Source organism: Solanum stenotomum, chromosome 7 (genome assembly GCF_019186545.1).
Source record: "Solanum stenotomum isolate F172 chromosome 7, ASM1918654v1, whole genome shotgun sequence".
Taxonomy (NCBI): Eukaryota; Viridiplantae; Streptophyta; class Magnoliopsida; order Solanales; family Solanaceae; genus Solanum; species Solanum stenotomum.
The window spans coordinates 39,257,164-39,283,298 of NC_064288.1; the positions used below are offsets into that span (position 1 = coordinate 39,257,164).

Genomic DNA, 26,135 nt, shown 5'->3' on the forward strand with positions numbered 1-26,135 from the left:
TACTAGTTACGTCGAGGGTGTAGGCTCGTGGCATGACAAACTTGGTATCATAGCACATAGTTCAAGAATCCTAAGGTGTCTATGAAGTCATGTCTGTAGATTCCTTGTTATCGGTGTGAAACATGCCACATCTATAATTAGGGTGATGATTGGGTTTACTTGAAGGTTTCATCCATTAGGGTGTTATGAGATTTGGTAGAAAGGGGAAACTCCGTCCCCGATATATTGGTCCTTACGCGATATCCATAAGAGTTGGCAATGTATCTTATGAGTTGGAGCTACCATCAAAATTCCCTGCAGTTCATCCAGTATTTCACGTTTCTTAGTTAAAGAAGTTTATGGGAGATTCTGCACTTATTATAACTACTGAAAATGTTGGTATTAAGGACAATCTATCTTATGAGGAGATACCCATTCAGATTCTTGGTCGCAAGTTGAGAACTAAGGAGGTTTCATCAATCAAGATCCTATGGAGAAATCAATTTGTTGAGGAAGTTATTTAGGAAGGTAATACCTTCTTGTCAACAACTCTTTTAAATTGATATATTGAGTTGTGTTAATTGCTTGTTGGGTGTGTGAGCTGGGTGTTAGATATTTTCTCACCCCTGTTTCTACTTAGAGTAATCTCATTCGAGGATGATTGTTTCCAACTGGGAGATATTCTAACACCCCAATCTTAGAAATAACTAATTTTAGCAAGAAACAAATTGGAAAGAGCTAAATCTAGAATTATGCAAGTTAGTCTTAAATTGTGAGTTTTGGGTCAACTTCAAACGAGCATAACTTTTGGTACATGATGAGTTAGGTGGACAATGAGATATCAAATGAATGATCTTTGAGTCCTATTTCTATTTCCATCAAGTTTGCTAAATTCCGAGTTCGGATGAGGGAAATATGCCTGTTTTATTTCAACCTGCTTGATTAAGAAAATCTATCCAAATTATTAAGGAAGGGTATTTTGGTCTTTTCCTTACTCCACTAGCCTAACTCGATTCTACTAATATTATAGGGGTCTAAACTGATTTAAAGGTCTGCCAAACCCTGAAATTTAGAGGACTCATTGTGGTGCACTGCAGGTGTGCCACACCAGATGTTCTTGCGTATCTAGGGCGTGCCGCGCCAACCCCTTCCCAGAACTTCCCAATGGATTTTTCTTCTTAATTTCTGTCCCTAATTTGCCTAGAATCAAAATATTTCTTCAAAACACACTTAGATTCGAATACCCAACATAAATACACAAAAATCTACCAAAAACAACCTTCAAACTCGTAACATTCATCTCAAGAATTCATCAAGCTTCATTATTAAGGATTTATGAAATGAGACTTCAAGGAACTCATCAAGAACTCCAATACATGGGTTGTCATGGACGAATTTAACTGAAGAAACTCACGATTGGCGTGAGGGTGAACGAACCCATCACTATAAAGTCTTGCATACCTCGTTAGGATCAAATCCTTGGCGAATACTTCTCAATGATCGCAAGAATCTTGAATGAACGCTTGAACCTTTTCCTTTATTTCTCCTCTTGAACTTCTCTCTAAAACCCTAAGTGTATTTAGGATTATGAAAACTAACCCAAATCATTTTATATCACTAAAATATTACTAAAACTGTTTAAAGATGAAGGGGTAAAGAAAAGACTAAAATACCCCTCATCCAAACTCAAAATTTAGCAAACTCGGAGGCGTTGAAAATAGGATTCAAAGATCTTTCATTTGATATTTTATGGGCCACCTAAGTCATCATGTACTGAATGTTATAGTCATTTGAAGTTGACCTAAAACTCACAACTTAAGCTTAACATGAACAAATCTCAAATTAGCTCTTTCCGAATTAGTTCTTTCAAAATTTAGCTCTTTCTAAGGCGGGATGTTATACCACAGCTCTCCGTCCCTTTTTCCAATTCTGGCTGTCTCCAACCTAAACAATTCCGCTGCAACCAGCAGCTTGAAACAAACTCATTTCTCATTTTCCTGATAAGCTGGAGAACAACTGAACTCACACCACAAGCTCGAACAGCTCCAAATCCCACCACCACACCACCGTCAGTCCCTTCCCCTCTCCCTTTTCACAATTTTCCTCCATTTTGCAGGTATTCTGGATAGCTCCAACAACCAGCGAGTTCGAAGCTCGCCACCATCGATTCCGGCAAACTCCAACGAGTGATGAGCTCAAATCCAAGAAGCAAAGCTCCATTTCTGACTGCCCAGGCCACTGGAAAACCCTTCTGAAATTAGACACGTTACTAGGCCAAAAATGACCAGATCTATGGTTTCCGACGTAATTCGGTGAGCAGCAACTCTATGACAACGACCACTAATTTAATTGGAGGTTTGAACTCCAAACAACTCACTTTATTTCTTCTATTTTCATTTTTGAGATTTGTTAGTTGTTTATTAAAGTTAATTTTTCTAATAAGTATTTTTGATTGAGACTAATCTTCCCCGCATGCTCCTAAACTATTTTTATTACCGTTGCAAAACGTTACCAGATTTTATCATATGGCATTGTGCATTGTTGGTGTTCTTATTTTTTTTCCTTTTCTTTTCAAGATTGTGTGCAAATTGACTTTGGTGACCAGATTTATTATAATTAATTTTTGCTACTTTTTTTAAGTTAATTTTATATTTATTGCATTTAGTTATTTATGAATATATATTTCTCTTGATTGGTTCACTGTTTTATCATATTTTTTTATTTACGCTCGTTTGAAATATTATTATTATTATCTTTGTGTTGTTATATTTTAGGTTTAAATTTTGATTCACGCTTGTTCTTGTTTATATTTTATTTTTGGAAAGGGCTCATCTTTATTGTTATTTGTATGTTAAGTTTTCATCACTGATTATTTCTATTTTTGAATATTTTAGCCTTTTGTTTACATTATTTGTTAAAATTGGCCGATAAAGAAAATACCATCAATTTCTAATGCCTCCCATATTAATAAGACGTGTTTTTATTTTTTATTTATTATTTATTTATTACTAACACTTTTACTAAGTGTCTTTACAGGTACCAGAGTTGCTTTCCATTGAAGCTATTCGAATGGAGTTCGAATTATATTATTTATTCATTATTTTGTATATATCGATGTTATGTAAACTTTAGGCTGTTTCTTATATTATTGCTTTATTTTATTACTTGTGTATATCACATGTTTATTATATTTTGTTTTATCACCTCAATTTGAAAAATGAATTCGGTCGAGACCCATATTTGTGGATTTCGAAGGATACCTAACACCATTCCTTTGGAATAACTTGAACCCTTGCCTAGAATCTTTCGGTTCCGTAGACATTCATTTAAGTTAATTTATTAATTTGTTCCCTAATTTTTCCTAAAATTAGGTGGGGACTCCCTTTATACCCTTCTACCCCTTTTCCCTTTCAATATTCCCCTTTTAAACCCCTTTAAAATTCTTTCATTTTTAAAACTGTTTATTTTTGTGAGTCACCATGACATTGCTCCCTCTCAAAGGATGTCAACAAAGGGTATTGGTGTCACTCATGTGTTAGGGCAAGAGTTCAACTGAGTTTAGGCAAATCCTTGTTAGATGGGGAAAACAAATGGTATCAGAGCAACTCATGTGTTAGCCTTGTCGAAGTGGGGCCAAATTTCAACTGAATTAAGGCAAATCCCAGTAATCAAACCTCATTATTGAGTTTAGGCAAATCATATGCGGTGGGGCAAACCTTAGCGAGGATGTTGAGACACATGAGTGATGTTGGACATATAAGTAAGCAGACCTTACAACATAATGACGCGTTTCAAAGTTATGCAGGCTTAGGCCCAAAGGAGACAATATCACTATAACACCTCGATTTTTGAAAAAGCTAAAAATAGAAAGAACTAAATTGGAAATAGAAAAATCTGGAATTTTTCAAGTTATGCTTAAGTTGTGAGTTTTGAGTCAAATTTAAACAACCATAACTTTGAGTACATGGTGAGTTAAGTGGCCCATATGATATCACATAAAGGTCTTGGAATCCTCCTTTCAACGCCACCAAGTTTGCTAATTTTCGAGCTAGTATGAGGGAGATATGACTTTTTGAAGTCTGGCTGTCCAATTAAGGAAAGTTATTCAAAAATACGAGGGGTATTTTGGTCTTTTCTTCACCCCATCAGCTTAAAAGAATTATAATAATATTTAGGGGTCTAGGCTAATTTGGTTCAGTTTTCACAATCTTAATTTATGCTAGGGTTTTAGAAAAGAGTTCAAGAAAAGAAAAGATGAGAAAAGAGGAGAAGATTCAAGGCGTTCGTCAAGTTCTTGAAGTTTTGTTGCAGATTTTCATGAAGGGTTATTTTTCTAAAGAGGTATGTGAGTTCTGATAGTGTTGGATTCGTTCACCCACACGCCAATCATGATTTACTTACTCAAATTCGTCCATATATATTGAGAGATTCAATTTTGAGATGTGTGTTCTTGAAGTATTGCTTTCATTCTTGAATTAGGATGTGTTTGATGAGTTCTTGAGATAAATGTGTCAAGTTTGAGTGTTTTTTTTAGTATATTCTCGTGTACTCGTATTGGATAATTGACTCTAAGGATAATTTGAGAAAATAAATTGATTCCAGAAGAATTAGTGTGACGTTGTAACTTAAGATTAGAAGTCCCACATCAGTAAAAATACAGGAGAGATGTTAGGTATAAAGAAAACCTTACCAATTAATGAAGATTTTTAAAGTTGTGGTATCATGACCTCGGCCTACATCCTGGACGTGGCCAACACTTGAGAACCATTGTCGGTCCCCAAGCGAACCCTTATCCTGGCTGGCTACAATCCAAATACTAACTAAAGCATACAAAAGCTTAAAATTGAAATAAAATCAATTACTCAAATACTCAATCTTTACAATGATCTGAAAAATACTCAATAGATAAACTCAGACTTTATAAAAACAACTCAAAGAAAATGCATACTGAAAACTACTCAACCTTATCTATCTATGAAGCTTCTACTATTACAGAAGGATAACGGGACAAGACCCATGACATCTCAAAAACTACTAAATGTACGGTAAAGGTGAAGTCCTCCGAAATATAAGAAGGCTCGGTAAAGCGGACTGAAATATCACATGACCTCAACGAAACGACTGTTGATTATCCTGAATACATGAATCTTCATCATGAAATGATGTAGCCCAAATGGCTCAGTACATGGAACGTACGAGCATATAAGGGGAATTCTAAAGAATAAACATAAGCTTGAACTGATGAAAAAGAAACATACTTACCTCTTCTCAACTCACTCAACTCAATGAAACATAGTTCAACTCAACTCAGAGAAGATAGGGCTCAACTCAATATAAGATACTGAACTCTGGATACTCAACTCAAGATAAAGCAACAATAAAAGATGAAATATTTGAAATGCTTATAAAATAGCAGATAACAACTTCATTGAATAATACAATAATAACTCATCTTTTATATATAAAATACAATATAACTCTGTAGGAGATTCTCTAACCGACAACAATCACTATGAGCTATGTGATGCAAGAATGTCTAGCCCACACTGCCAGAACTGTCCTATACTTTGTCGTGGTATAGAAGCTACTACTAAGTGGATCCACTACTATATGCTAAAAGCATTAAGGAATCATCAAAAAAGTATGACCCTTTCTACCCACGTTGGCTACATGGTTTATGGGGGCTCTGAGTTGTATATAATCTTCCCCATATCGGTGCTCAATAATACTCCCAAAGTATACTCGCTCATATATTTTAAAAACATAACTCTTTCTTTGGTTTGAGATTATCACTCAAAAATCTTTTTCTTAAAAAAGATGGTACTCAGAACTGCTCATGAAAACTCTTTTTAGAAAATAGAGTTTCCTCTTTTCTAAAATGTAAAAACATTTACTCTTGGGAATACTTAATTCCCATATATCATTTTAAAGAAAATGAACTCAGCTCTACTCTTCCTCAAACTCATGTGCTCAAGTCTTCAAACAAGATTTAAAAAGTTTTGCAAAAGACTTCTCAAAATAGGGTTCATGCAAAATTATGGGCATGAACTATTCAACTCAAGGACCTTCATGGTAACATGTTGTAGTCCCACAACTAGGAATATAATCTCAAAAGGATGAGGAACTCAATATTCAAGACTTATAACTTGAAGATACTACTCCTCTCAAAGATACTCAATTTATGGATTTCATGCAGAATTTATGGGAATGAACAACTCGACTCAAGGGTCTACATAACAATATGGAAATCATGTATACGACTCTTCTCATTCTCACACTTACTTCCTCAAAATTTATCTCAAATCAATAATTGATCTCAAAGGATTGACAATTGAACTCGAAGACTTTCTTGAACTATACTCTTAACTCTTTGTTGAATTCGAATTATGAATTCAAGAGTTATGATTCATGATATGAAGGATCTCGATGATAGTGTATAGTCATGAATACATTCTCCTAACTCTTATGCTCACTTACTCGAGTCTTGAAATAATTTATTAGAAATTGTAGAAGACTCCTCAAAAGACTCAAAGGGAATTTCTCGAAAGACTCGAAAGAACTCACAAGACTTGACTCTTAACTCTACCTTGAATTCGAATTATGAATTAAAGATTATGATTCATGTTATGAATTAGTTCTCGTTTTAAAGAACTCGAATCGATAGTTGATCTGAAGGATTCACAATTTCACTCAAAGACTTTCTTGATCTCTAATCTTAACTTTTCCTTGAATTTGAATTATGAATTCAAGGATCATGACTTTATATATGGAATTTATTGATGATTGGATGTAGGTTGGATAGTAAAAATCAATAAGAGAGCAAAGACATGTTTTGAAAGATCGAATACGGAACAAAGAACGGAGGTGGAAAGGACTTGACGTCCCTCGCACAACAGTGGCGCACTATGCCAACCCTCAGTTGACTGAGGCTGGTCTGGGGTGCACTGCAAGTGCAAGGCACCAGCCTTTCAGGTGCAACAGGGGCGTGCCGGCCCAACCACGTTCCAAACGAATCCGACAAACTTTTCTTCAATTTTCCAGCCCTACCTCGTCTAAAGTCGAATCATTTCCACCAAACTCTTTTGGATCTTTAAAACCAACCCAAGTACAGAAAAGTCTACACAAAAACCCACAAAGAACACTACTCATTGGTGATTCTCACCTCAAGAACACAACTTCATTATAAAAAACGAAACACAAAACTTCAAGAACTCAACAAGATTATCAATAATCAATCTCATGAGTGAAATTCATAAAAGAAACTCATGATTGGTGTGTTGGAGAAAAAATCCAACACTATGGAAGCTTACATACCTCCTATGATAAAATCCTTGGCGATATCCCTCGAAGAATCGCTAAAATCTTAAACGCTCTACCTTTTTCTCCTCTTTTCCTCTTCTTGAGCTCCTTTAAAAATCCTAAACGTATTTTAGGAATAACTAAACCCGATTCTAATCAGTTTATCCTAAAACCTTACTAAAAATGTTTAAATCAGATTGGGTAAGGAAAGGACCAAAATACCTCTTATATTTTCGGGTAACTTTCCTTAATTGGTCAGCTTGACTTCAAATGAGCATATCTCGCTCATACGAGCTCGAAAATTAGCAAACTCGGTGGAGTTGAAAGAGGACTCAAAGATCTTTTATTTATCTCTTATGGGTCTTCTAACTCATCATGTACTGAATGTTATGGTCGTTTGAAGTTGACTCAAAACTTCAAAGAACTAAGGAATAACTTGAAGGAATTCTCTTTAATTCTTTTTGGAACTCAAAGTGCTATATCTAGTGACCCGAGCTTAATACTTAAGAAATTTTAAATTCCTTGGTAAAATCATACTCACATAGAAGAAGGGCTCGAGTCTTGGTTAATTTTTTTTTCAGGGTGTTACATTATTTCCCCTTGAGTCATTCATCCTCCCATGACGGCTGGACTGGTTACGGAGAGCGGTTACTCTCACTATCTCTTCTAACTCATGAAATTTTCTACTAACACGGGCTGCACTGATTTTACCAAGAGTTCGGACCTTCAATAACACCTAAATCAAGAACAATTCTATTGGGTAATATTATTGCTATATCTCCTCAACTAGGATCTTCTTTGCTTATACCATACCTTATTTGCTGCAACTCCTAGTTCTAACAGGGTACTTGACTTCTCTTACCAAGGCCTGATTCTAATGACACGCTGTTACTATATTAAAGTTTAACCCATATCCTAAGGTTCGAGTTCTATACCTCTTTATAAGGAGTCTCATCCCAAGAACATTACTTTGTACCACCTCATTTAATCAACAACATATTCAATCTTAGTATTCTAACAGCTCCATGGGCACTTACCAACCAACTCCCTAAGAAGTTCTCATTTTCTTATCATCACTGCCACAGAACCAACTAAGGGCTTTCATTTAACTATTTCTCATAGTAAAATTTCATCCTCCTCTTCCTCGTCATTTATAACCTTAGGTGGGATTATCACACCATCATTATCACGATGAGAACATTAATCTTCTCCTTCTAGCATCACACCACTACTAAAAGGACTTCTGAAAATATATCTCCCATACTCTTTTGATCCCATTACTATCTTATTATCAACACTGAACTTGATTTCTCATCTTATTATCTCCCCCTTAGATCTAAAGCTGATAGTTGGAAGCTATGGACCTATTCCATCATCTCTAAACTAGTCTACATCCCTTTTTACCAACTTAAGTACTATTTGATAAGTTATTATACCTCATCACTTAATCGGTTCTACAACCTTTGGAACATCATGACCATCTAAAACAATTGATAAGCCTATCTTAGATCTGTCACTTCATGAATACCTGTTATTTTATTCAACACATATATTTAGTCTCCTCTAACACAATGGCACATAGTCATCAACTATATTTTGGTTAAAATATACTCTATCTCATCATGACGAGTACCTATTCCTCTTCCTTCTATCAAGAACTATCTACAACATTATTGTTCTTTATTTCACTTATAAAGGAACTCATCACTTATAACTGACTGGGTGCATGATTGCAATAACATAATTAGCGCCATCACTATCTCCCTTTCATACATTACTGAACCTCTGCATACTTTTCTCTAACTTTGGGCACTTTCACTACTACTGCTAATAATTTTGTAACTTACGCTACCTTTTTGACATGAAAAATACTACCCAAGCTCTAAACATACTTTCTCATGAGGATCTCAGCAGAAACAGGGCTTAGAGAAGAGACTGCCACTCGTTTTTAGCTTTAAAGCACAATTCATATGAACATGAGCGCATTCCTTTGAAACTCAACACTTAACTCACTCATGTGCTTTTCTCTAACCCCTTCCTTAAGATTTTGCTAAGAGCAACTCATCGATAAAGAACTGACTTTGCTTTTCAACCACCTCTAATAGGAAAGGTAGTTGAAGGGATAGGAGAACACACGAATTAGAATAAGTCTCTATGAGATAGTTCTATTGAACGATTAAAAGTATGAAAAAAGAGAAACTTTTCCTAAATGTTTGTAATCACTTATTTATAAAAGTGGGGCCCTCACAACCACAAATAAGATCCTACTTGACACGACATCATAGACATACTAAGATACTTGAACATTGTTCTCTGATACCATAGGAAATATCTTGGAATTTTCTTTCCAACGCCGCCGAGTTTGCATGATTCCGAGTTCATATGAGTGAGATATGCCCATTTGATGTTGGGTTGTTCAAATAAGGAAAGTATAATCCAGATTTTGGAAGGGTAGTTTGGTCCTTTCTTTACCCTATTAATTTATTTTGTTTGTAGGAGCTTAATTGGGGTCTAATCAGAATAATATCAGTTGAAACAATTGGAAATTCTTGCTAGGGCTTGGAGAAAAGATAAAAGAGGAGAAAGAAGAAGAAAAGTCAAGACTCGTCACGATCGTACAATTTTGGTTGTGGATTTCTCCAAGGATTCAATCCTATGAGGTATGTGAGATCACATAGCATTGAGATAGTTCACCAACGCGCCAATCATGATTCAATTTAGCGATGTTGTATTGTTTTGAAAGCAAATCCTATGAGTTCTTGATGATAATTCGTTTGAAATCTTATGGGTTCTTGTTGTTGAGGTTTATTGAGTTTGATTCATGATTTTAGGTGTGTTTTCAAGTAGAATCTTACATATATTGATGGTATAGTTTATTCTCATCGTTTGGAGAAGGAACCAAGTTGAAATAGGGGGTTTAGAGTTGAAAAATGAAGAAGAAAAGTTGGAATCCACCTGGGTAGGGGTTTGGGGCACTGCCATAGCCAGAGCGCCCAAACTGGGGAATTTTGGGCTCTAGGATGCCGCTCAAGTTAGAGCGCCCCAACCCAGGCTATGAAATTTCAGGGCTGGCTCCCCGTGCCTGGACGCCAGTTCTCCCATTTTCCCCCTTCATTCCATACTAGCTCCTTAGCAACGTACCTATATTTTCTAGTTGATTTCTACACTCTAAGGTATGTCTAAAAATCATGAAATAATCCATAAACATCGGATCATGAAACTTGAATCCAAAATTCAATTCAAGGAAAGTTAAGAGCCAAGTCAAGAGAAGTTCATAGAGTTTTTCAAAAGTCTTTCACACGTTTTAACTTTGTTTTAAGGCTTAAGCTTTGAGTTGAGCAAAGAGTAAGAGTAAAGTTCATTTCTTCAAAGATTATACGGGAACTAAGTATTCCTAAGAGATAAAATGTTTTCACATTTGAGCAAGGAAGGAAACACTGATTTTCAAGAGAGCCTTTGAGCTAGTTTATGAGTAATTATCTCAAATCACTGAAAGAGTTTTGTTTTTAAAAACATCTGAGCTGAGTATATTTTAGGAGTAGTATTGAGCAAGAATATGAGGATGCGAGTTCATAAGAACTCAATTCTTCATAAACCATGTAGCCATCATGGGTAGAAAGGATCATACTTTTTAGATGGATCCTTAGTGCTTTTTTGCCTAGACTAGTGGATCCACTTAGTTGAGGCGTTCTATATGACAGCAACGTATATGAAAGTTCTGGCAGTGTGGGCGAGACGATGTATCATCACTTAGGCTCATAGTGATAGTTGTCGATTACAGAAACTCCCACAATATTGTAGTACTTTGTTATATGAGTAAACTGAGTTGTTATTGTATCTCTTTAATACATTGATTTTTCACCTATTGTTTTAAATGCTTTGTATAAACTGCACCATTATTGTTGTTTTTTTACTTTGCATTTGAGTTGAGTTATTCATGAGTTGAGTAAAGCCAAGGCAAGTGTTCTTTTCAGATTCCTTTCAATGCTTATGTCTCGTTTAGTATTCCCCTCGCATATTCATACATTCTATGTACTAATGCCATTTGGCCTGCATCATTTTATGATGCTGACACAAGTAACGAGGATCAACATTCAGCACCTCGTTGATCCAATTGAGCACTCAAAGTCAGTTGGTGAGCCTCCTTGCTTTTCGGAGGACTCCTTCTACATTGCTTTAGTATTTCAGTTGTTAGGATGATCGGGGGTCTTCCCGACATCACTTCTGTTTTAGAGGCTTCATAGATAAGTATTTATAGTTCTTTAGTCTTGTATTTAAGATGTTTTGCTATAAGACTTGAGTTTCCATCTATGGCTAGTTTGAATGTTTTATCCTAAAATGTTTTGAGTTTAATTGGAGACAGTTGTTTTATAAATGCATTTGATCATTGTAATAATGCTTAAAGTCTTTTGCTTAGAGTCTAGCCAGGACAAGGGTTCACTTGGGGACAAAATGGTTCTCGAGTGCCACTCCCGCCCAGGGTATAGGCTTGGGGCGTGACAACGACTTTTCTTGAGAGTTGCAACTTTTCTGAAGAGTTGGGACTTTTTCGAAGGATTGTAACTTTTCTGATGGGTTGTGACTTTTTTGAAGGATTGTGACATTTCTCTTAAAGGTTTTGAATTGACTAAAGGGTTGTGGCCTTTCTGATAAGGTACCATAAGAACATGTTCATACTACCCTATGTTGTCTATAAATAGATGGGTTTCTATCATTTTCCATTATTAATTTATAAACTTCTTGCATACTAATAAATTCGAGTGGTCGTTACTATTGTTGAGTGGTTCACTGAAACCGTGGTATTAATTAGGTACTAAAACATCAATGAGTAAGATAGTTCTATCCTAGGGGAAGAGAATAATTTCATTAACATCGGGTACTTGAGGATAATAATTTCTTTAAGAAAACAATTTGTATCAAGTGGGCTCAAATTTTCATCCTTATGAAAAATATTTTCAATACTGTTTTTTATTTTCATTTGATTCTATTTGTTTACGAGTTTTAAAGTTTCGGATTTTAATAATACTATATACATTGTTGCTTTTTACAAAGTTCCCCAAAGTTGTTATTCTAAATATTTTAGTAATACAAATTAAAAACAATACTAAGATATATATGTATTGTACACTCGATGTTTCCTCAAACAACATGTAAAATTCTCATGATAATGACAAGGCAAAAAAGCCAACTAAAAATGGCATGTGGGTGTTCATTCGTATTATTCCAAAAAAAAATGAAAATAAATTTTAGACATTAAGTAAAAAAAGAAAAAATACATGTTCTTATTTCCAACCACCCCTCCCCCCATTTGTCTTCTTCTTTCAAATTAGATGTTTTGCCATTTCAAAAAACATCTATGGAACAATGTAAGAGACCTACCTTATTTGGGGGTTAGAATTTGTAACTCCATCTTCGTTAATTCCTAGTCATTGTAATTGAAGAAAAATATACCCCAATAACTATGCACACACCCCTAGTACTTTCCAATCTTTTTATATCTTATTTTTGTTGACTCCCTATTTTTTTTTCTTAATTTTGATGATTTTTTAGTTGTTATCTAAAACCTCCAATTATTGAGGACTCAATTTTCTATTTAGTTCGAATAGACAAATCACTTGAAGAAGAGTCACATCTACCAATCCTTGTCATTTGACCCCCGACCTCATAAGTTGCGTTATTGTGTTACATACGATCATCTACGCTATGAAATATGAGACACAATTGAGCGTTTATACGACGTCATTGCGATGGATTGGTTAACGATAGTCTTTTACTGATTTTTAAATTTGAACTTGTGTGTATTTTTGTGTTCTTGTTAATTTTTATTTGTGTTGCTGCTTGCCAAAAATAGGACAAGATGAATCAAGAGGATGACAAATTAATTGTTGGTGATGTGGAGTTCATAAATGAATTCACTGAAACTGAAGCACCCATGGAGATAGGTGTAGTCAAATCAATTTGCCTACCGCTACAAGTAGGAGATGTCGTATTTCAAGTGACAAGTCCAATGCTTCATTTTCTAAAAATGAAGGGCTATTAGGAGGCAAAGTGGTTTTAAATGGGGGAGATTGATTCATTTCTCATTAACTGGAGACACTACCACATGGCGTGGAGACCCTGAGGGTCAATTACCACTTGGGTGGAACTCAAGGCTACTTTTCTTAAGAGATAGTTTTCCATTTCTCTTGAAGTTGAGTTGAGAGATGAAATCAAAAACTTTCAACAAAACCCGAAAGAACCAATTTATGAAGTTTGGCTGAGATTTAAACAAAGGGTTGTTAGGTGACCAAGGCATGATATATTTAAGGTCATTTTGGTACATTATTTCTTCCAATATTTGAGTAGTCGGAAAAAGAGATTCTCAAGGGCTTTCCAGGTGGATCAACTATGGATCAGTCATTTGATAGATCTAAGTGTTTACTCCAAAGGATTGTTCGAACAAACTGTAATTGTTACAAAAGGGGAGCTGACAGGATGATAGGCATCACCTTTACAAAATGTGTGAGGAGAAATAGAGAAAGGATGAAACAAGAGGCAAACATGTAATAGTAGCCATCAAAACCATTGAAGCCATTGCATTTTGCGGATTGGAAAGAAAATTACAAAAGTGTTAATATGTGGAATGCATCCGAGACTTGGAAACAAGTAAAACCGAGGTTTATTTCCTCAAACTACATGTATCAAGTAATGAAGAGATCTTTATAGGGAGTTCAATCTCATATTCCCTAAGAATAAGATACAAATCCCGGAGAGATGAGGGATGAAACAAAGGTCAAAACAAAAGAAAGTTTCATAAAGCAAATGAGTAAGATTCACTGGTCAAAGCAACCATGGAAAAAATACTGGAGAAAGTCATGGAGAAGATAATTTCTACAAATGATGGAGTAGAGTAGTTTAAACATGACCTTGTACTGCGCAAACCATAGAATCACGTTCCCTCTCAATTGAACACCTAGAGAAAAAGATGAATCAACTCTCATCTTAGATGAAATCTCGGCCTACAACTAAGCTATATGTAGTCAATATGATTAATGAGCCTATCTTGCCTAAGAAAATTGATAAAGAACCGAAGAAAGTCATCTTAAGAATGACGAAAGAAGAGTCTTGGCTAAGCAATCTTTGCATAAGAGTCCTGGCTCGTAACTATTCATCACTCAAGACGATTGAATCGAAACACCTACTATCAAAAGTTCTCAATGATGTTAAGCTCAGTCAATATCCATGTCCCATGCACAAATGAGTATGCTTCTTTAGCAAGTAATCGTCAATTCATGAAGACTTTGTGTGAACCCTTGTTGTCACACCTCGAGGCTACCCCATTAACGTAATACGAGACCTAGAATCACGAGTGACCCCAAGCTAACCCTGAGTCTGACATATCATAAGCATAATAAAAATAAACAAGTAAATCATAAACTATGCGGAAGCTAAAAAAATAAATATCTGATGTGGGGGATAAAACCCAAATATTCTGAACATGTAAAACATACTAAGAGTTTTGTGATATCTGACAACCACTTAACAACTCAAGCTGAACCTATTATTATGTCTCAACAACCTCTAATTGAGTTGAGTTGCTGGGTTATACCTTAGCTAACTCTAACAAAATTGAAAACTAAAAAAAAAAAAACTAAAATCAAAACACTATTGTCCTATGAATATTAGGACTCACGATTGAAGATGTTGAATGCGGATCGAGAATCAATCTGAGCGTGATTTGGATGCTGAGTACATATGGATCAGTACTTGGAATAGACTAAGCATGCAGGATGTAGATACTAAGTTGAACAAATATATATGAACTGAACAAAGCATAACTGAGTAATGACATAATTTGAGCAGAACCCTAGTCCAACTTGGTGCTTAGTGATGAGTCCATAATTTGTACTCATTTAGGTTTATATTTGAATAGATTTAGTGTCCTCAAATGTATATTTTGTACCAATAACTGATGTAAATACTTGAATTTTAGGTATTTGGATTGAGGAACAAAGCATGGACACTATTGAGAAAAAAGGAACAAGGCAGCTAAAAGAACAAAAGAAAGTAGGCCTGAGGATCGCCTAACCCATTAGGTGAGTCATTGAATATCCAGGGTCTCGACTAATGTTCCAGAGTGCCAAGTCTCGAAGGAGAAAAGCTAGTCGGCGAGTCGCCGAATAGTTCCGCGATGCAGTGCCATATCGCCCAAAGTTACATAACCTGAAGATGCCGAAGGCAAAAGCAAAACGGCATTGAAAATGACCAAAGGGCAGATCGGCGATTGGTTCGGCGATCCTGACTAACTGCGCCGACTTAACCTCCGCACCACACTTTTCGACAATGATAAATGTTTGTTTAAATTTTTATCTTAGTATCTGATCTTTTGTTGAAACATATTATTTTTCAGTTTCAAAATTTGAGAGCATAGACTGAGTTTAGAGACAATATTTCCTTTTCTTTGAAGAATTGAAGATTTCCATTTCTAAGAAATTTGAAGTGGGTGTTGAAGATTCGTCATCTTAGACCTTTGTAAAGACAATATCAATCGTACCCAGTTGATGGAAACACAACTTGGTAACGATTTTTACCTTTTTACTGTGTCTAGGTAAAACCCTAATTCTTGGGTTGTGATGATGTGATTATTGGTTGATTTAACTGATGGGTATTGTTAATTGATAGTTTATTTGCTATTTAAAAGTGATTATGTTCAGTAATTGTGGTTTAATTTAATGGGTTGTAGTTGCAAATAAAATCTTAACTTTGTGTTTTTGGCTTGCTTGAGAGAGAGGTTTTAGAAACAAAATTACTGAATCGATGGTCTGTAGGTATTGGGTTGTAATGGGTTCAACTCGAGAGAGTTAACCCTAGATATTTGACACTTGTGTCATCCTTAATTTAAACCATGTTTTTATTCGTAAATGTTTTTAGCTATGATTGACTAGAGCATATTCTTACTTGCCTATTGATTAACGATTATGAACCACTCCCTTGGGACTCGACCTCAACTCACTTAGTTGGGTTATATTACTACTCACGATCGTTGGCACTTAGTATTGGATGAAGTGTCCTGATACATGAAATCAAAATGGAGCCACTGCCGGGGAGTGGTGTTACTTATGAATTTTTAGTTAAGTTGACTATTTGTTCTTATTAGTTATAGTGATACTTAAATCTTTGTTTTGTTTTGCTTGTTTGTCTGTTGCTATTTTGAGCAGAGACTTGGAGCATTGTTGTAGCAATGGTGGCCAAATGACTGAGACTAATCAAGAAAAGGAAGAGGACCAAGAATGGGCGGCATTGTTGACTCAGTTGGATGTCTTGTCCAAGAAGGTCATGCAATTGAAGGCAAGGTCCAACAAGAAGGACAAGTACCTTCCCCCTCACGAATGTCAAAAGATGAAGCAGCAAGAGGGTGGATAGAAAGAAGAGGTCCTCTTACCTATTCTACACAAACTCGAAGAACAAGATAGAGTGTTGACTTAGATATAAGAGGATCTCTTAATGCTTAATCAGACGACAACTTCCTATTCCATGATCATTCAGCAACAAGATGCCCAGATAAACCAAGTGCTATCATGTCTCTACCTACAACATAAAGAGGGGTTGCCTAGTAATACTATGGCCGACCCCAAAAATGAGGTTTGAAGGTGGACTTGCGTCATGCTACGACGCTAACTAAGGCACTACTTGGGAGGCAACCCAAGTTTTATTTTCTTTCATTTTAATTTTGCAATGATGGTATGTTGAATATGCAGGACAAAGTGTGGAAAGTGATGAAAAGTGATGAAAAGTGCAAATAAGCGAGCCAGAGGTCCAGTCGGCGCATCGCCGAAGTGGTAGGCGAGCACGACCCAGACCGCAGTTGGACTCATGATAATTTTACATTAGACTCTGTAAAACTCGGCGAGACCAAGATATTATTAGCGAGTCACCGACAAGGTTGGCGACCGCGATCTATACCGTTGTTTGGACGCTCACATCAACTGAGAGTCTTGAAAAACTCGTCGAGGTAAGTGACCACTCGGCGTGTCGACAAGTGGTTCAAAGGACACGATAAATGTCACCGAATTGGCGAGAACTAGACAGTTTTTTATAAGGCCAAAGGTTTAAACTTCCAACTCTTCACTTTCCCTCACTTTCAATCTTCACAAGCTCACACCAGCACCTTAGTTTATATATTTTCGCATTTCTGGAAGTATTTTAGTCATTGATTTGTGCTCGGATTGGGATTACTTTGCCGCCTAGCACTTCAGTATTTATTTAATCGGCATTAAAGGTTGGTTTTCTGAACCCCGAATTTATTTTTTAGAATTTTGTACTCATTTTCAGTAATCTTATCATGTTGTCCTATACTGGGCCTCTATGATAGTATTAATTTTTTTGAATGCTTGTTTTAATTCGAATGCCTTGCCAGTATTGCCTTTAATGTTTAAATCTCGTAGTGTTATGCCTTAAAATTGACTAATTCTTATGCGGTTATGCTTGCATGTTGTTCTATCTAGTTGGGTGAAGTCTAAGTAACACGTAGTTGTGCCAAATGATGTAATTTGCCCAATGAGAGAGCGGGTGATGTCATTCTTAAGGGTAAAAGTCGTCAAATGGCCATCTTTGGTAAAATCGAGAGAATTCTGAATATCCCAGGGTCATGGGTGTTATGGTCTTGTTGTAAATTGATGGGTGCATGCTTTGATTTTGTTTTCGGGGGTTGCGGGGTTGAATTCGAGATGATGGGTTAAAAGTAGGCACGTTGGGTCATTTGGCGAGCTGGGTCGAGCTCGCCGAACCACTCGGCGGTTCACCGAAGTTCCCCATCTTGCCTTTAATCTCATGCTAAATGTGTTGTTGGGCTCTGAAACTTTCAGCGAGAAGCCTGAAGTCGTCGAAGGCACTCACCAACTCGCCGAAAGACTTCTTGATCGCCTTTTGTCTGCACCCCTGAATCCATTTTGCACTGTAACTTTCGGCGGTCTAGCCCTTGCTCGTTGAAAGCTGTCGGCGATTCACCGAAAGGCCCTTCAGATCGCCGACTTGCCAAAATTTTAGAGCCAATACTTTCGGCTAGCCCGACCTAGCTCGCCAAAATTTTAGAGCCAATCATTTTGGTAACCCGCCGACTGGTTCGGCGAGTCTTTCTGCAACTACTTTTCTGTGCTTTTGTTTGAAGGTTTTCTAACTTTTTCGTGATGTTTTGCTGATATGGTAAAGACATATATAGACATACCACCCCGAAAAAGAGTATAAGGTATCACTATCAACGAATGGGGATCAAATCCTCCAAAAAGAGGAAGGCAAGAGCCTCCAACTGGAGGTTAGACCAGGGGCAAGAGGTCCATTTCTGACAGGGAGACTACTCCCGAGACGTCTCTATTCCTTCATGGGCTCAGGGATTTTATGGAGCTGTGAAGACCTTTTTGGTAGACACACCTGTGGCAGCCCCTAGTGGACCTACTACTTCTGTTGATGTGACTCTGGGCACTGATTCCCAAGATCAAAGTCATGCACTGGGCAGTGATGCCCCGACAGATGGAGTGATTGTTTAGACAAGATTCCCCTTGACCTCCCTCTCTGTCTTGATTTATTTGACCTTTGTATATTTTCTTGCATTTGAGGAAAAATGTTTTATTTGTGATGGGGTGAGGCCCACCTTTTGTGATTTTGTGACTTTCTGGTTTTGTTTATATATTGGGTTTTGAGCCATAATTGTGTTTTTACACTGCTTTTGTGGATGGTTGAGCTTGTGGCTCCTTGAGCTTGTGGCTCCTTGTTTTAATTGTAAATGATTTTTGACCCTTCTACGAAAAAAAAATTTGCCACCTCTTGTTTTTGTTGAATGTGGATGTTCTTTTGCAAATTTGAGTATGTATTTTAATCAATACCACTGACTTGAATAGTGCTCATAATCGAACAAAAATGAATGTGCAGCTACGATAAGGACAATTGAAGTTGCATAGTCAATATTTGAACTCTTTGAATCTCGTTGTGACTTGCCAAATATCGAATTGATTCTCTTGTGATGAACATTGCACACTAGCGAAAGTGTGGAGTCTTGTTTGACTTTGGTGTCAATGCCTTGTGTGATGAGTTTACCGTGAACCATGTGTAATGACACATATAATTTGCCCCTTTGGCCCGGCTGACTAAGTGATGCAATTTATTGATATGATCTTAGGAAACTTTAAAAAGTGTGAAACAATTTGACATTATACCTCTTTTGTGGCCTACCTTGTGAGTCTGTGAACTCCTTTTGAGCACCATTTGAGCCTTAACCTTTTTCTTGGAAGAAACTTGATGAAAACATAACATTTCTTGATCCAATACCCATAATCCTCATGACTTGTGGTTTGTTTGAATAGGCAACTTAGGCCAAAAGCCTAAGTTGGGGGTGTGGTGAAAAGAGAAGGTAAATCAAGAAATGTAAGAAACTCCCCTTTGACCCATGGTTCTTTAAAAAAATGGAACCCCTCCATAAAAAAAATTTGATAAACCAGAAAATAATGAAAAAGAAAAAGAAAGGAAAAGTTATGGAATAAAGTTGTGAAAATGCAGAAAGAAATGGGGTTTTCAATAGTCCATATAAAATGAATAATGGGATGACCTGTAAGTATGAATGAAAAAGCGATGAGGAAGAGCAAAGGAAGTGTTGTTCACACCACATTTCATAACGACTATAGCCATTGAGCCTAAATGACCATACATTTGCACTCAGCCCCGTTACAAGCCTTAAAAAAACCTTTTTTATCTTTAGTGAGCTGAAACAAATGTTGGTTGGAAAATACGGGCAAACCTATGAGTAAAATCATACATTGTGTTCATCTTTGTGAGTGTGAGCGTTGCATTTGATTCTGGAACTTTAAATTGTTGAGCCATTGTGTGCGAATATGGAATCATTCTTTGTGTGAGGGAATTTAAGTACCTTTGTTGAGCTTGACCTTGAATTTGAAGCAAGTATTGTGAGCTTGAGATTCTTTGATATTGGTGAGTCACAACTTGACTATTTGAGTGCACAATTGATTTGTGCATGAGTAAGTTGAATCTTTTTGTGTGCATTCATGATTGAATCTTATGTAACACTGTTTGAGACATCCTTTTTGAACCGCTGAACTTGAGTTTTACTTGAGGAAAAGGAAAAGTTTAAGTTGGGGGTGTTGATTAGTCCACGATTTGGACTCATTTAAGGGTTTATTTTAATAGATTTGTACCAATAACTAATGTAAATTCTTGAATTTCAGGTATTTGGATTGAGGAACAAAGCATGGACACTATTGAGCAAAAAGGAACAAGGCAACTAAAAGAACGAAGGAAAGAAGGCCTGAGGATCGCCTAACCCATTAGGCGAGTCGCCGAACAACTAGGGTCTCACTTAATGTACCAGAGTGCCAAGTCCTGAAGGAGAAAAGCTAGTCGGCGAGAGAAACAAGGAGTCGGTGAGTCGTCGAATGGTTCCGTGATGTAGTGACATATCGCCCAAAGTTACAGAACCTGAAGATGCTGAAGGCAAAATAAAAATGGTGATTAAAATGACCAAAGGGTGGATCGCAGATTTGATCGGCGATCCCAACTAACTGCGCCGACTGAACCTCAGCAACACACTTTTCGACAACTATAAATTCTTGTTTAAATTTTTAGCTTAGTATATGATATTTTGTTGAAACATATTATTTTTCAGTTTTGAAGTTTGAGAGCTTAGAACATAATTTAGAGATTAGCTTTGAAGATTTCCATTTCTAAGAAATTTGAAGTAGGTCTTGAATCTTTTTCATCTTAGGCCTTTATAAAGACTATATAAATTGTACCCAGTTGATGGAAACACAACTGGGTAACAATTTTTACCTTTTTACTATGTCTAGCTAAAACCCAATTCTTATAGTGTGATTATGTGATTATGGGTTGATTTAACTGTTGGGTATTGTTAATTGATAGTTTATTTGTTGTTTAAAAGTGATTTCGTTCAGTAATTGTTATTGAATTTAATGGGTTGTAGTTGCAAATACAATCTTAACTTCGTATTTTTGGCTTGATCGAGATAGAGGTTTTAAAACTAAAATTACTGAATCGATGGTCTGTGGATATTAGGTTGCCATGGGTTCAGCTCGAGAGAGTGAATGGACTAAAGCGAAGGTTGTGCTTCATTACTGCTTATTGGTGTTCGAGAGAAACCAATTTGATTCAGGGTAAATTGTTCGAGAGAAAGTTTAACCTGTCTAAACTCTAGCTTATTTACCAATTTATAGCTGCATACTATTAATTTCAATTACCCGATTTTTTACCTTAGCCCATAATCCTATCAAATCCCGAGAATCCCTTCTCCATAGTTGTATTTTCATACTATTTGTTGTTTTAGCTAATAATACAAAAAAATCCCCCTTGATATTTGACACTTGTGTCACCCTTAATTTAAACCATGTTTTTATTCGTAAATGTTTTTAGCTATGATTGACTAGAGCATATTCTTATTTGCCTATTGATTCTTGATTATGAACCACCTTCTTGGGACTCCACCCCAACTCGCTTAGTTGGGTTATATTACTACTCATGATCGTTGGGACTTAGTATTGGATGAAGTGTCCTGATACGTGAAATAACTAAGTTTACTCCAAACTGAATACATATGAAGCTAAAATACACTAAATACTGAATAACTCAAAATACTGACATGCTAACTGTGAATGCAACATTTATAAACTGAGAATGTGACATTTGAAATCTGGAGCCTAACCTAGCAAGTATAATTTATGAACTAAGAGAAATTACACAATCTACGGTTCTTATTTTTATACAAGGAATTAAGCAACGTTTCAAAGAAAACATGATATTTAGACTGTGGATCCTATAGCAACTGAAATCACAAAAAATTTCCAAGATTTTACAAACCCTAGGTTTAAACAAGCTATGTAGAATCAAGGAACCTATTGGATTTTAGGGACCTAGTAGATGAAAGGAACGTACTAGTGAAATCCCACATACATGGTGATGAAATCTATGGGGAAATCCTTTAGATTTCAAGGCAGAACTTTGAAGAACGCTGCTGCTTGTTCTTGGGAGGATTGGTTGACTTTCCCCCTTCTCTTTGCTCCAAGTTTGGATGATTTTTGGAGAATGACGGTTCTGGGTATGTCTGACTAGGCTATTAGGCTTAGATTCAGTAAAGCTACATAATTTATGCATCAAACGACATAGTTTAAGTGCCCAATGCATAGGGAAAAGGATCGAAGTGACCAAGACTTTAAACTGACGACTGCAATCCACTACAAGACTGACGGGCAGTCGTTTGAACTACCAACCATCGTTTGGGGTCATCGTTCATGCTCGCCCTATAGGGCTTCACTAAAATGAGCATAACTTTTTACTCTAAGCTTGGATTTTAGCAAACTCAGTAGTGTTGGAAAGAGGATTTAATTATCTTTAATTTGATAGTTTAAGGGCCACCTAATTAATTTTGTGCTAAAAGATATTATTGTTTGAAGTTGACCCAACAAACATTTTCGTCCAATTGGCTGATGACCCTCACTTATGGTCAGACCTACGGTCCGTATTGGTGGATCGTGGGTGGGATCAGAGACCATAAAATTTTGGACCTTAACGACCGAACCCCACCTAGTGTCCTAGTTCTACCTACTGTCCGTGGGTGGTTCTATTGGTACTGACACAATTTTTCTGAAAACTAGGATTTTCTTCATTTTGAGATCTCAGGTGTTACATTATATCCCCTTTGGGAAGATTATTCCTCGAATGAAGGCTAAACAACGTGAGTATGGAGGGAAGGAGTTGCAATACCTACCACTAAGAACATGCTAATATGCTGAAATGCAAGAATAACTGAGGGAACAAGATAATGAGACTGAATTACACAGGAGTAAACTCAGAGACTGGAGAGGAACTATTACCTCAAGGTGAAATGGAATCGGAAAGAAAGAGTTGAGGATACTTGGACATCATGGTTGTTTCTGCTTCCCATGTAGCTCCCTGTATGGACTGACTCCTCCACAAAACCTTCACTGAAGCGACTTCCTTATTTCTCAACCAATGGTAAAGAATTTGAACTGACACCTCTTGATAAGTTAGGCTATCCTTCACAGCCACACTCTCTAATGGTACTATTGATGCATGATTAGCCAGACACTTTTTCAACAAGGAAATGTGAATCACTAGATGAATTGCTGCTAGTTTTGCTGGCAACTCTAACTCATAAACCACATTACCAACTCTTTTTAGGATTCTGTAAGGACCTACTTATCTAGGACTGACTTTCCCTTTCTTGCCAAATCGCATCACCCCCTTCATAGGTGACACTTTCAGGAAAACCCAATCATTGATTTCAAACTCTAAGTCCCGTTTCCTCACATCTGCATAGGACTTCTGATGACTCTGGGCTGTCTTTAGTCTATCTCTGATGAGTTGAACTTTATCCATAGCCTCATGAACCGAATTTGGCTAAATTAAGGCTGTTTCACCTACTTCAAACTAACAAATTGGGGACCTACATCTACGCCAATATAGTGCTTCATACAAGAAGTCCAAATATTTTAATGAAAGCTATTATTATAGGCGAACTCTATGAGAGGTAGGTGATCATCACAACTACCCTTGGAATCGATCACGCAAGCTCTCAACATGTCATTTAAGGTCTGAATGGTACGCTCTGCTTGACCATCCGTCTATGGATGAAATGTTGTACTGAGATTCACCTAAGTAGCCATACCTTTCTAGACCGATTTCCAAAACTGAGATGTAAGCTAAGGAACTCTATCTCAGATTATAGAAAAGGGAACCCTATGCAACCTAACTATCTCACTGATGTAGAGATTGGCGTAGTCCTCCGCTAAATTTGTAGTCTTGACAACAAATAAGTGACCTACTTAGTGACAGTCAACTATCACCCAAATGGAGTCATAATGTCTGCGAGTACGAGGTAAACCCGTAATAAAGTCCATGTTTATAATTTCCCAGTTCCATATAGGAAAGTTAATTTATTGAGTCATACCTCCTGGTTTCTGATGTTCTACCTTAACCTGTTGATAGAGAGGACACTTAGCCACAAAATCTACTATGTCCCTCTTCATACCGTTCCACTAAAAGACTTCCCGTAGATCACGGTACATCTTAGTGGCACCTGGATAAATGAAATACCTAGAGTTATGAGCTTCTGTAAGGACCTTCAGCCTCTGCTCACCCACTTTAGGAACAAATAAGCGACCCTGGTAATGAAGCACACCATCTCCCCCTTGGGAGAAAACCTCAACTTTCTGCTGATGAACTGCACCTTTAAGCTGAAGTAATATAGGATCACTATCCTATTTTTTCGTAACCTCTGCTACCAATGAAGATTTTGATCCATTCTAAACTATCACCCCACCATCTGAAGTGTCCATAAGGCAAACTCCTAAGCGACCAAGCCGGTGAACATCTTTGGCTACCTCTTTCCTTTATTCCTAAACAAGTTCTACCCTACACATAGTTAGCCTACTTAGAGAATCACCCACTACAATTGAGTTATCCTGATGGTAAAGCACATTCATGTCATAGTCTTTGAGGAATTCAAGTCATGTCCTCTGATGAAGATGAAACTCTCTCTAGGTGAACACATCAACATGAACACCATACAAGTAGTGTCTCTAATTCTTTAGGGCAAATACTATAACTGCAAGCTCGAGGTCATGAGTCAGGTATTTCTTCTAATGGACCTTAAGTTGTCTAGAAGATTAAGATATGGCCTTACATCGCTGCATCAACATACAACCTAGGCTAACCCTAGATGCATCACAATAAATCACATAATCGTTTGAACAATCTAGTAGAGTCAAGACAGGAGTTGTAGTCAACCTAGTCTTCAGTTCCGAGAAACTTTTCTCACACTCATTTTACCACTAAAATTTGACCTTCTTCTGAGTCAACTTGGTTAATGGGGGAAGCAATGGATGAAAATCCTTCAACAAATCTCTTGTAATAACCGGCCAAACCCAAGAAACTTCTGATATCTCTTGGAGAGTGGGTTTGGGCCAGATTTGTACTGCCTCAATTTTCCAAGAATCGACTCGGATCCCTTCGCTAGATACCACTTGAACGAGGAAAGCGATGGATGTAACCAGAATTCACATTCGCTGAACTTATCGAAGAGGCTGCGATCTTTGAGAGTTTGCAGAACAACTCTCAGATGAGTCACATGCTCCTCCTCACTCCAAGAATAAATGAGGATATCATCAATAAAGACGATGACGAACAAGCCCAAATGTTGTTTGAACACCCTATTCATTAAGTCCATGAAAGTTTTAGGAGCATTTGTTAGTCCAAAAGACATAACTACAATTTTATAATGACCATACCGAGTTCTGAAGGTTGTCTTCGAGATGTCATTTTCACTGAGTCTGAGCTTATGATAGCCAGATCTAAGGTCTATCTTATAAAAGCAACTAGCACCCTGAAGTTGGTCGAACAAGTCATCAATTTTGGATATGTGATATTTATTCTTGATTGTGACTTTGTTCTACTGCCTATAGTCAATGCATATTCTGAGGGAACAGTCTTTCTTTTTCACGAACAATACTAGAGCACCCCATCGAGAGATACTAGGTCTGATGAAGCCCTTATCTACAAAGTATTTCAACTGCTCTTTCAATTCCTTAAGCTCGACTGGAGCCATTTTGTAATGAGGAATTGAAATAGGTTGGGTATCTAGAAGGAGATCTATGTCGAAGTCGATTTCACTTTTGAGAGGAACTCTATAAATATCTTCTAGGAACACATTCGAGAACTCATTTACTACAGGGAGTGACTCAAGAGTTGGGATTTCAGAGTTTGAATTGTTAACTCGAGCAAGATGATAGATATACCATTTGGAAATCATTTTTTTGGCCTTGGGGGTAAGAAATGGATCGACC

At 36.9% G+C, this 26,135-nt stretch overlaps 1 protein-coding gene across 1 annotated transcript in view; it reads left to right on the forward strand.

Annotated features, from left to right (window-relative positions):
- The first annotated feature begins 2,259 nt into the window (after positions 1–2,259).
- LOC125869886 (uncharacterized) overlaps positions 2,260–26,135 on the forward strand; it is a 32,014-nt gene continuing 8,138 nt past the window's right edge. Inside the window, 4 exon segments of the mRNA XM_049550291.1 lie at positions 2,260–2,291; positions 16,476–16,628; positions 18,123–18,213; positions 18,603–18,788. Of these exon segments, the coding sequence (XP_049406248.1) occupies positions 2,260–2,291; positions 16,476–16,628; positions 18,123–18,213; positions 18,603–18,788 (462 nt within the window).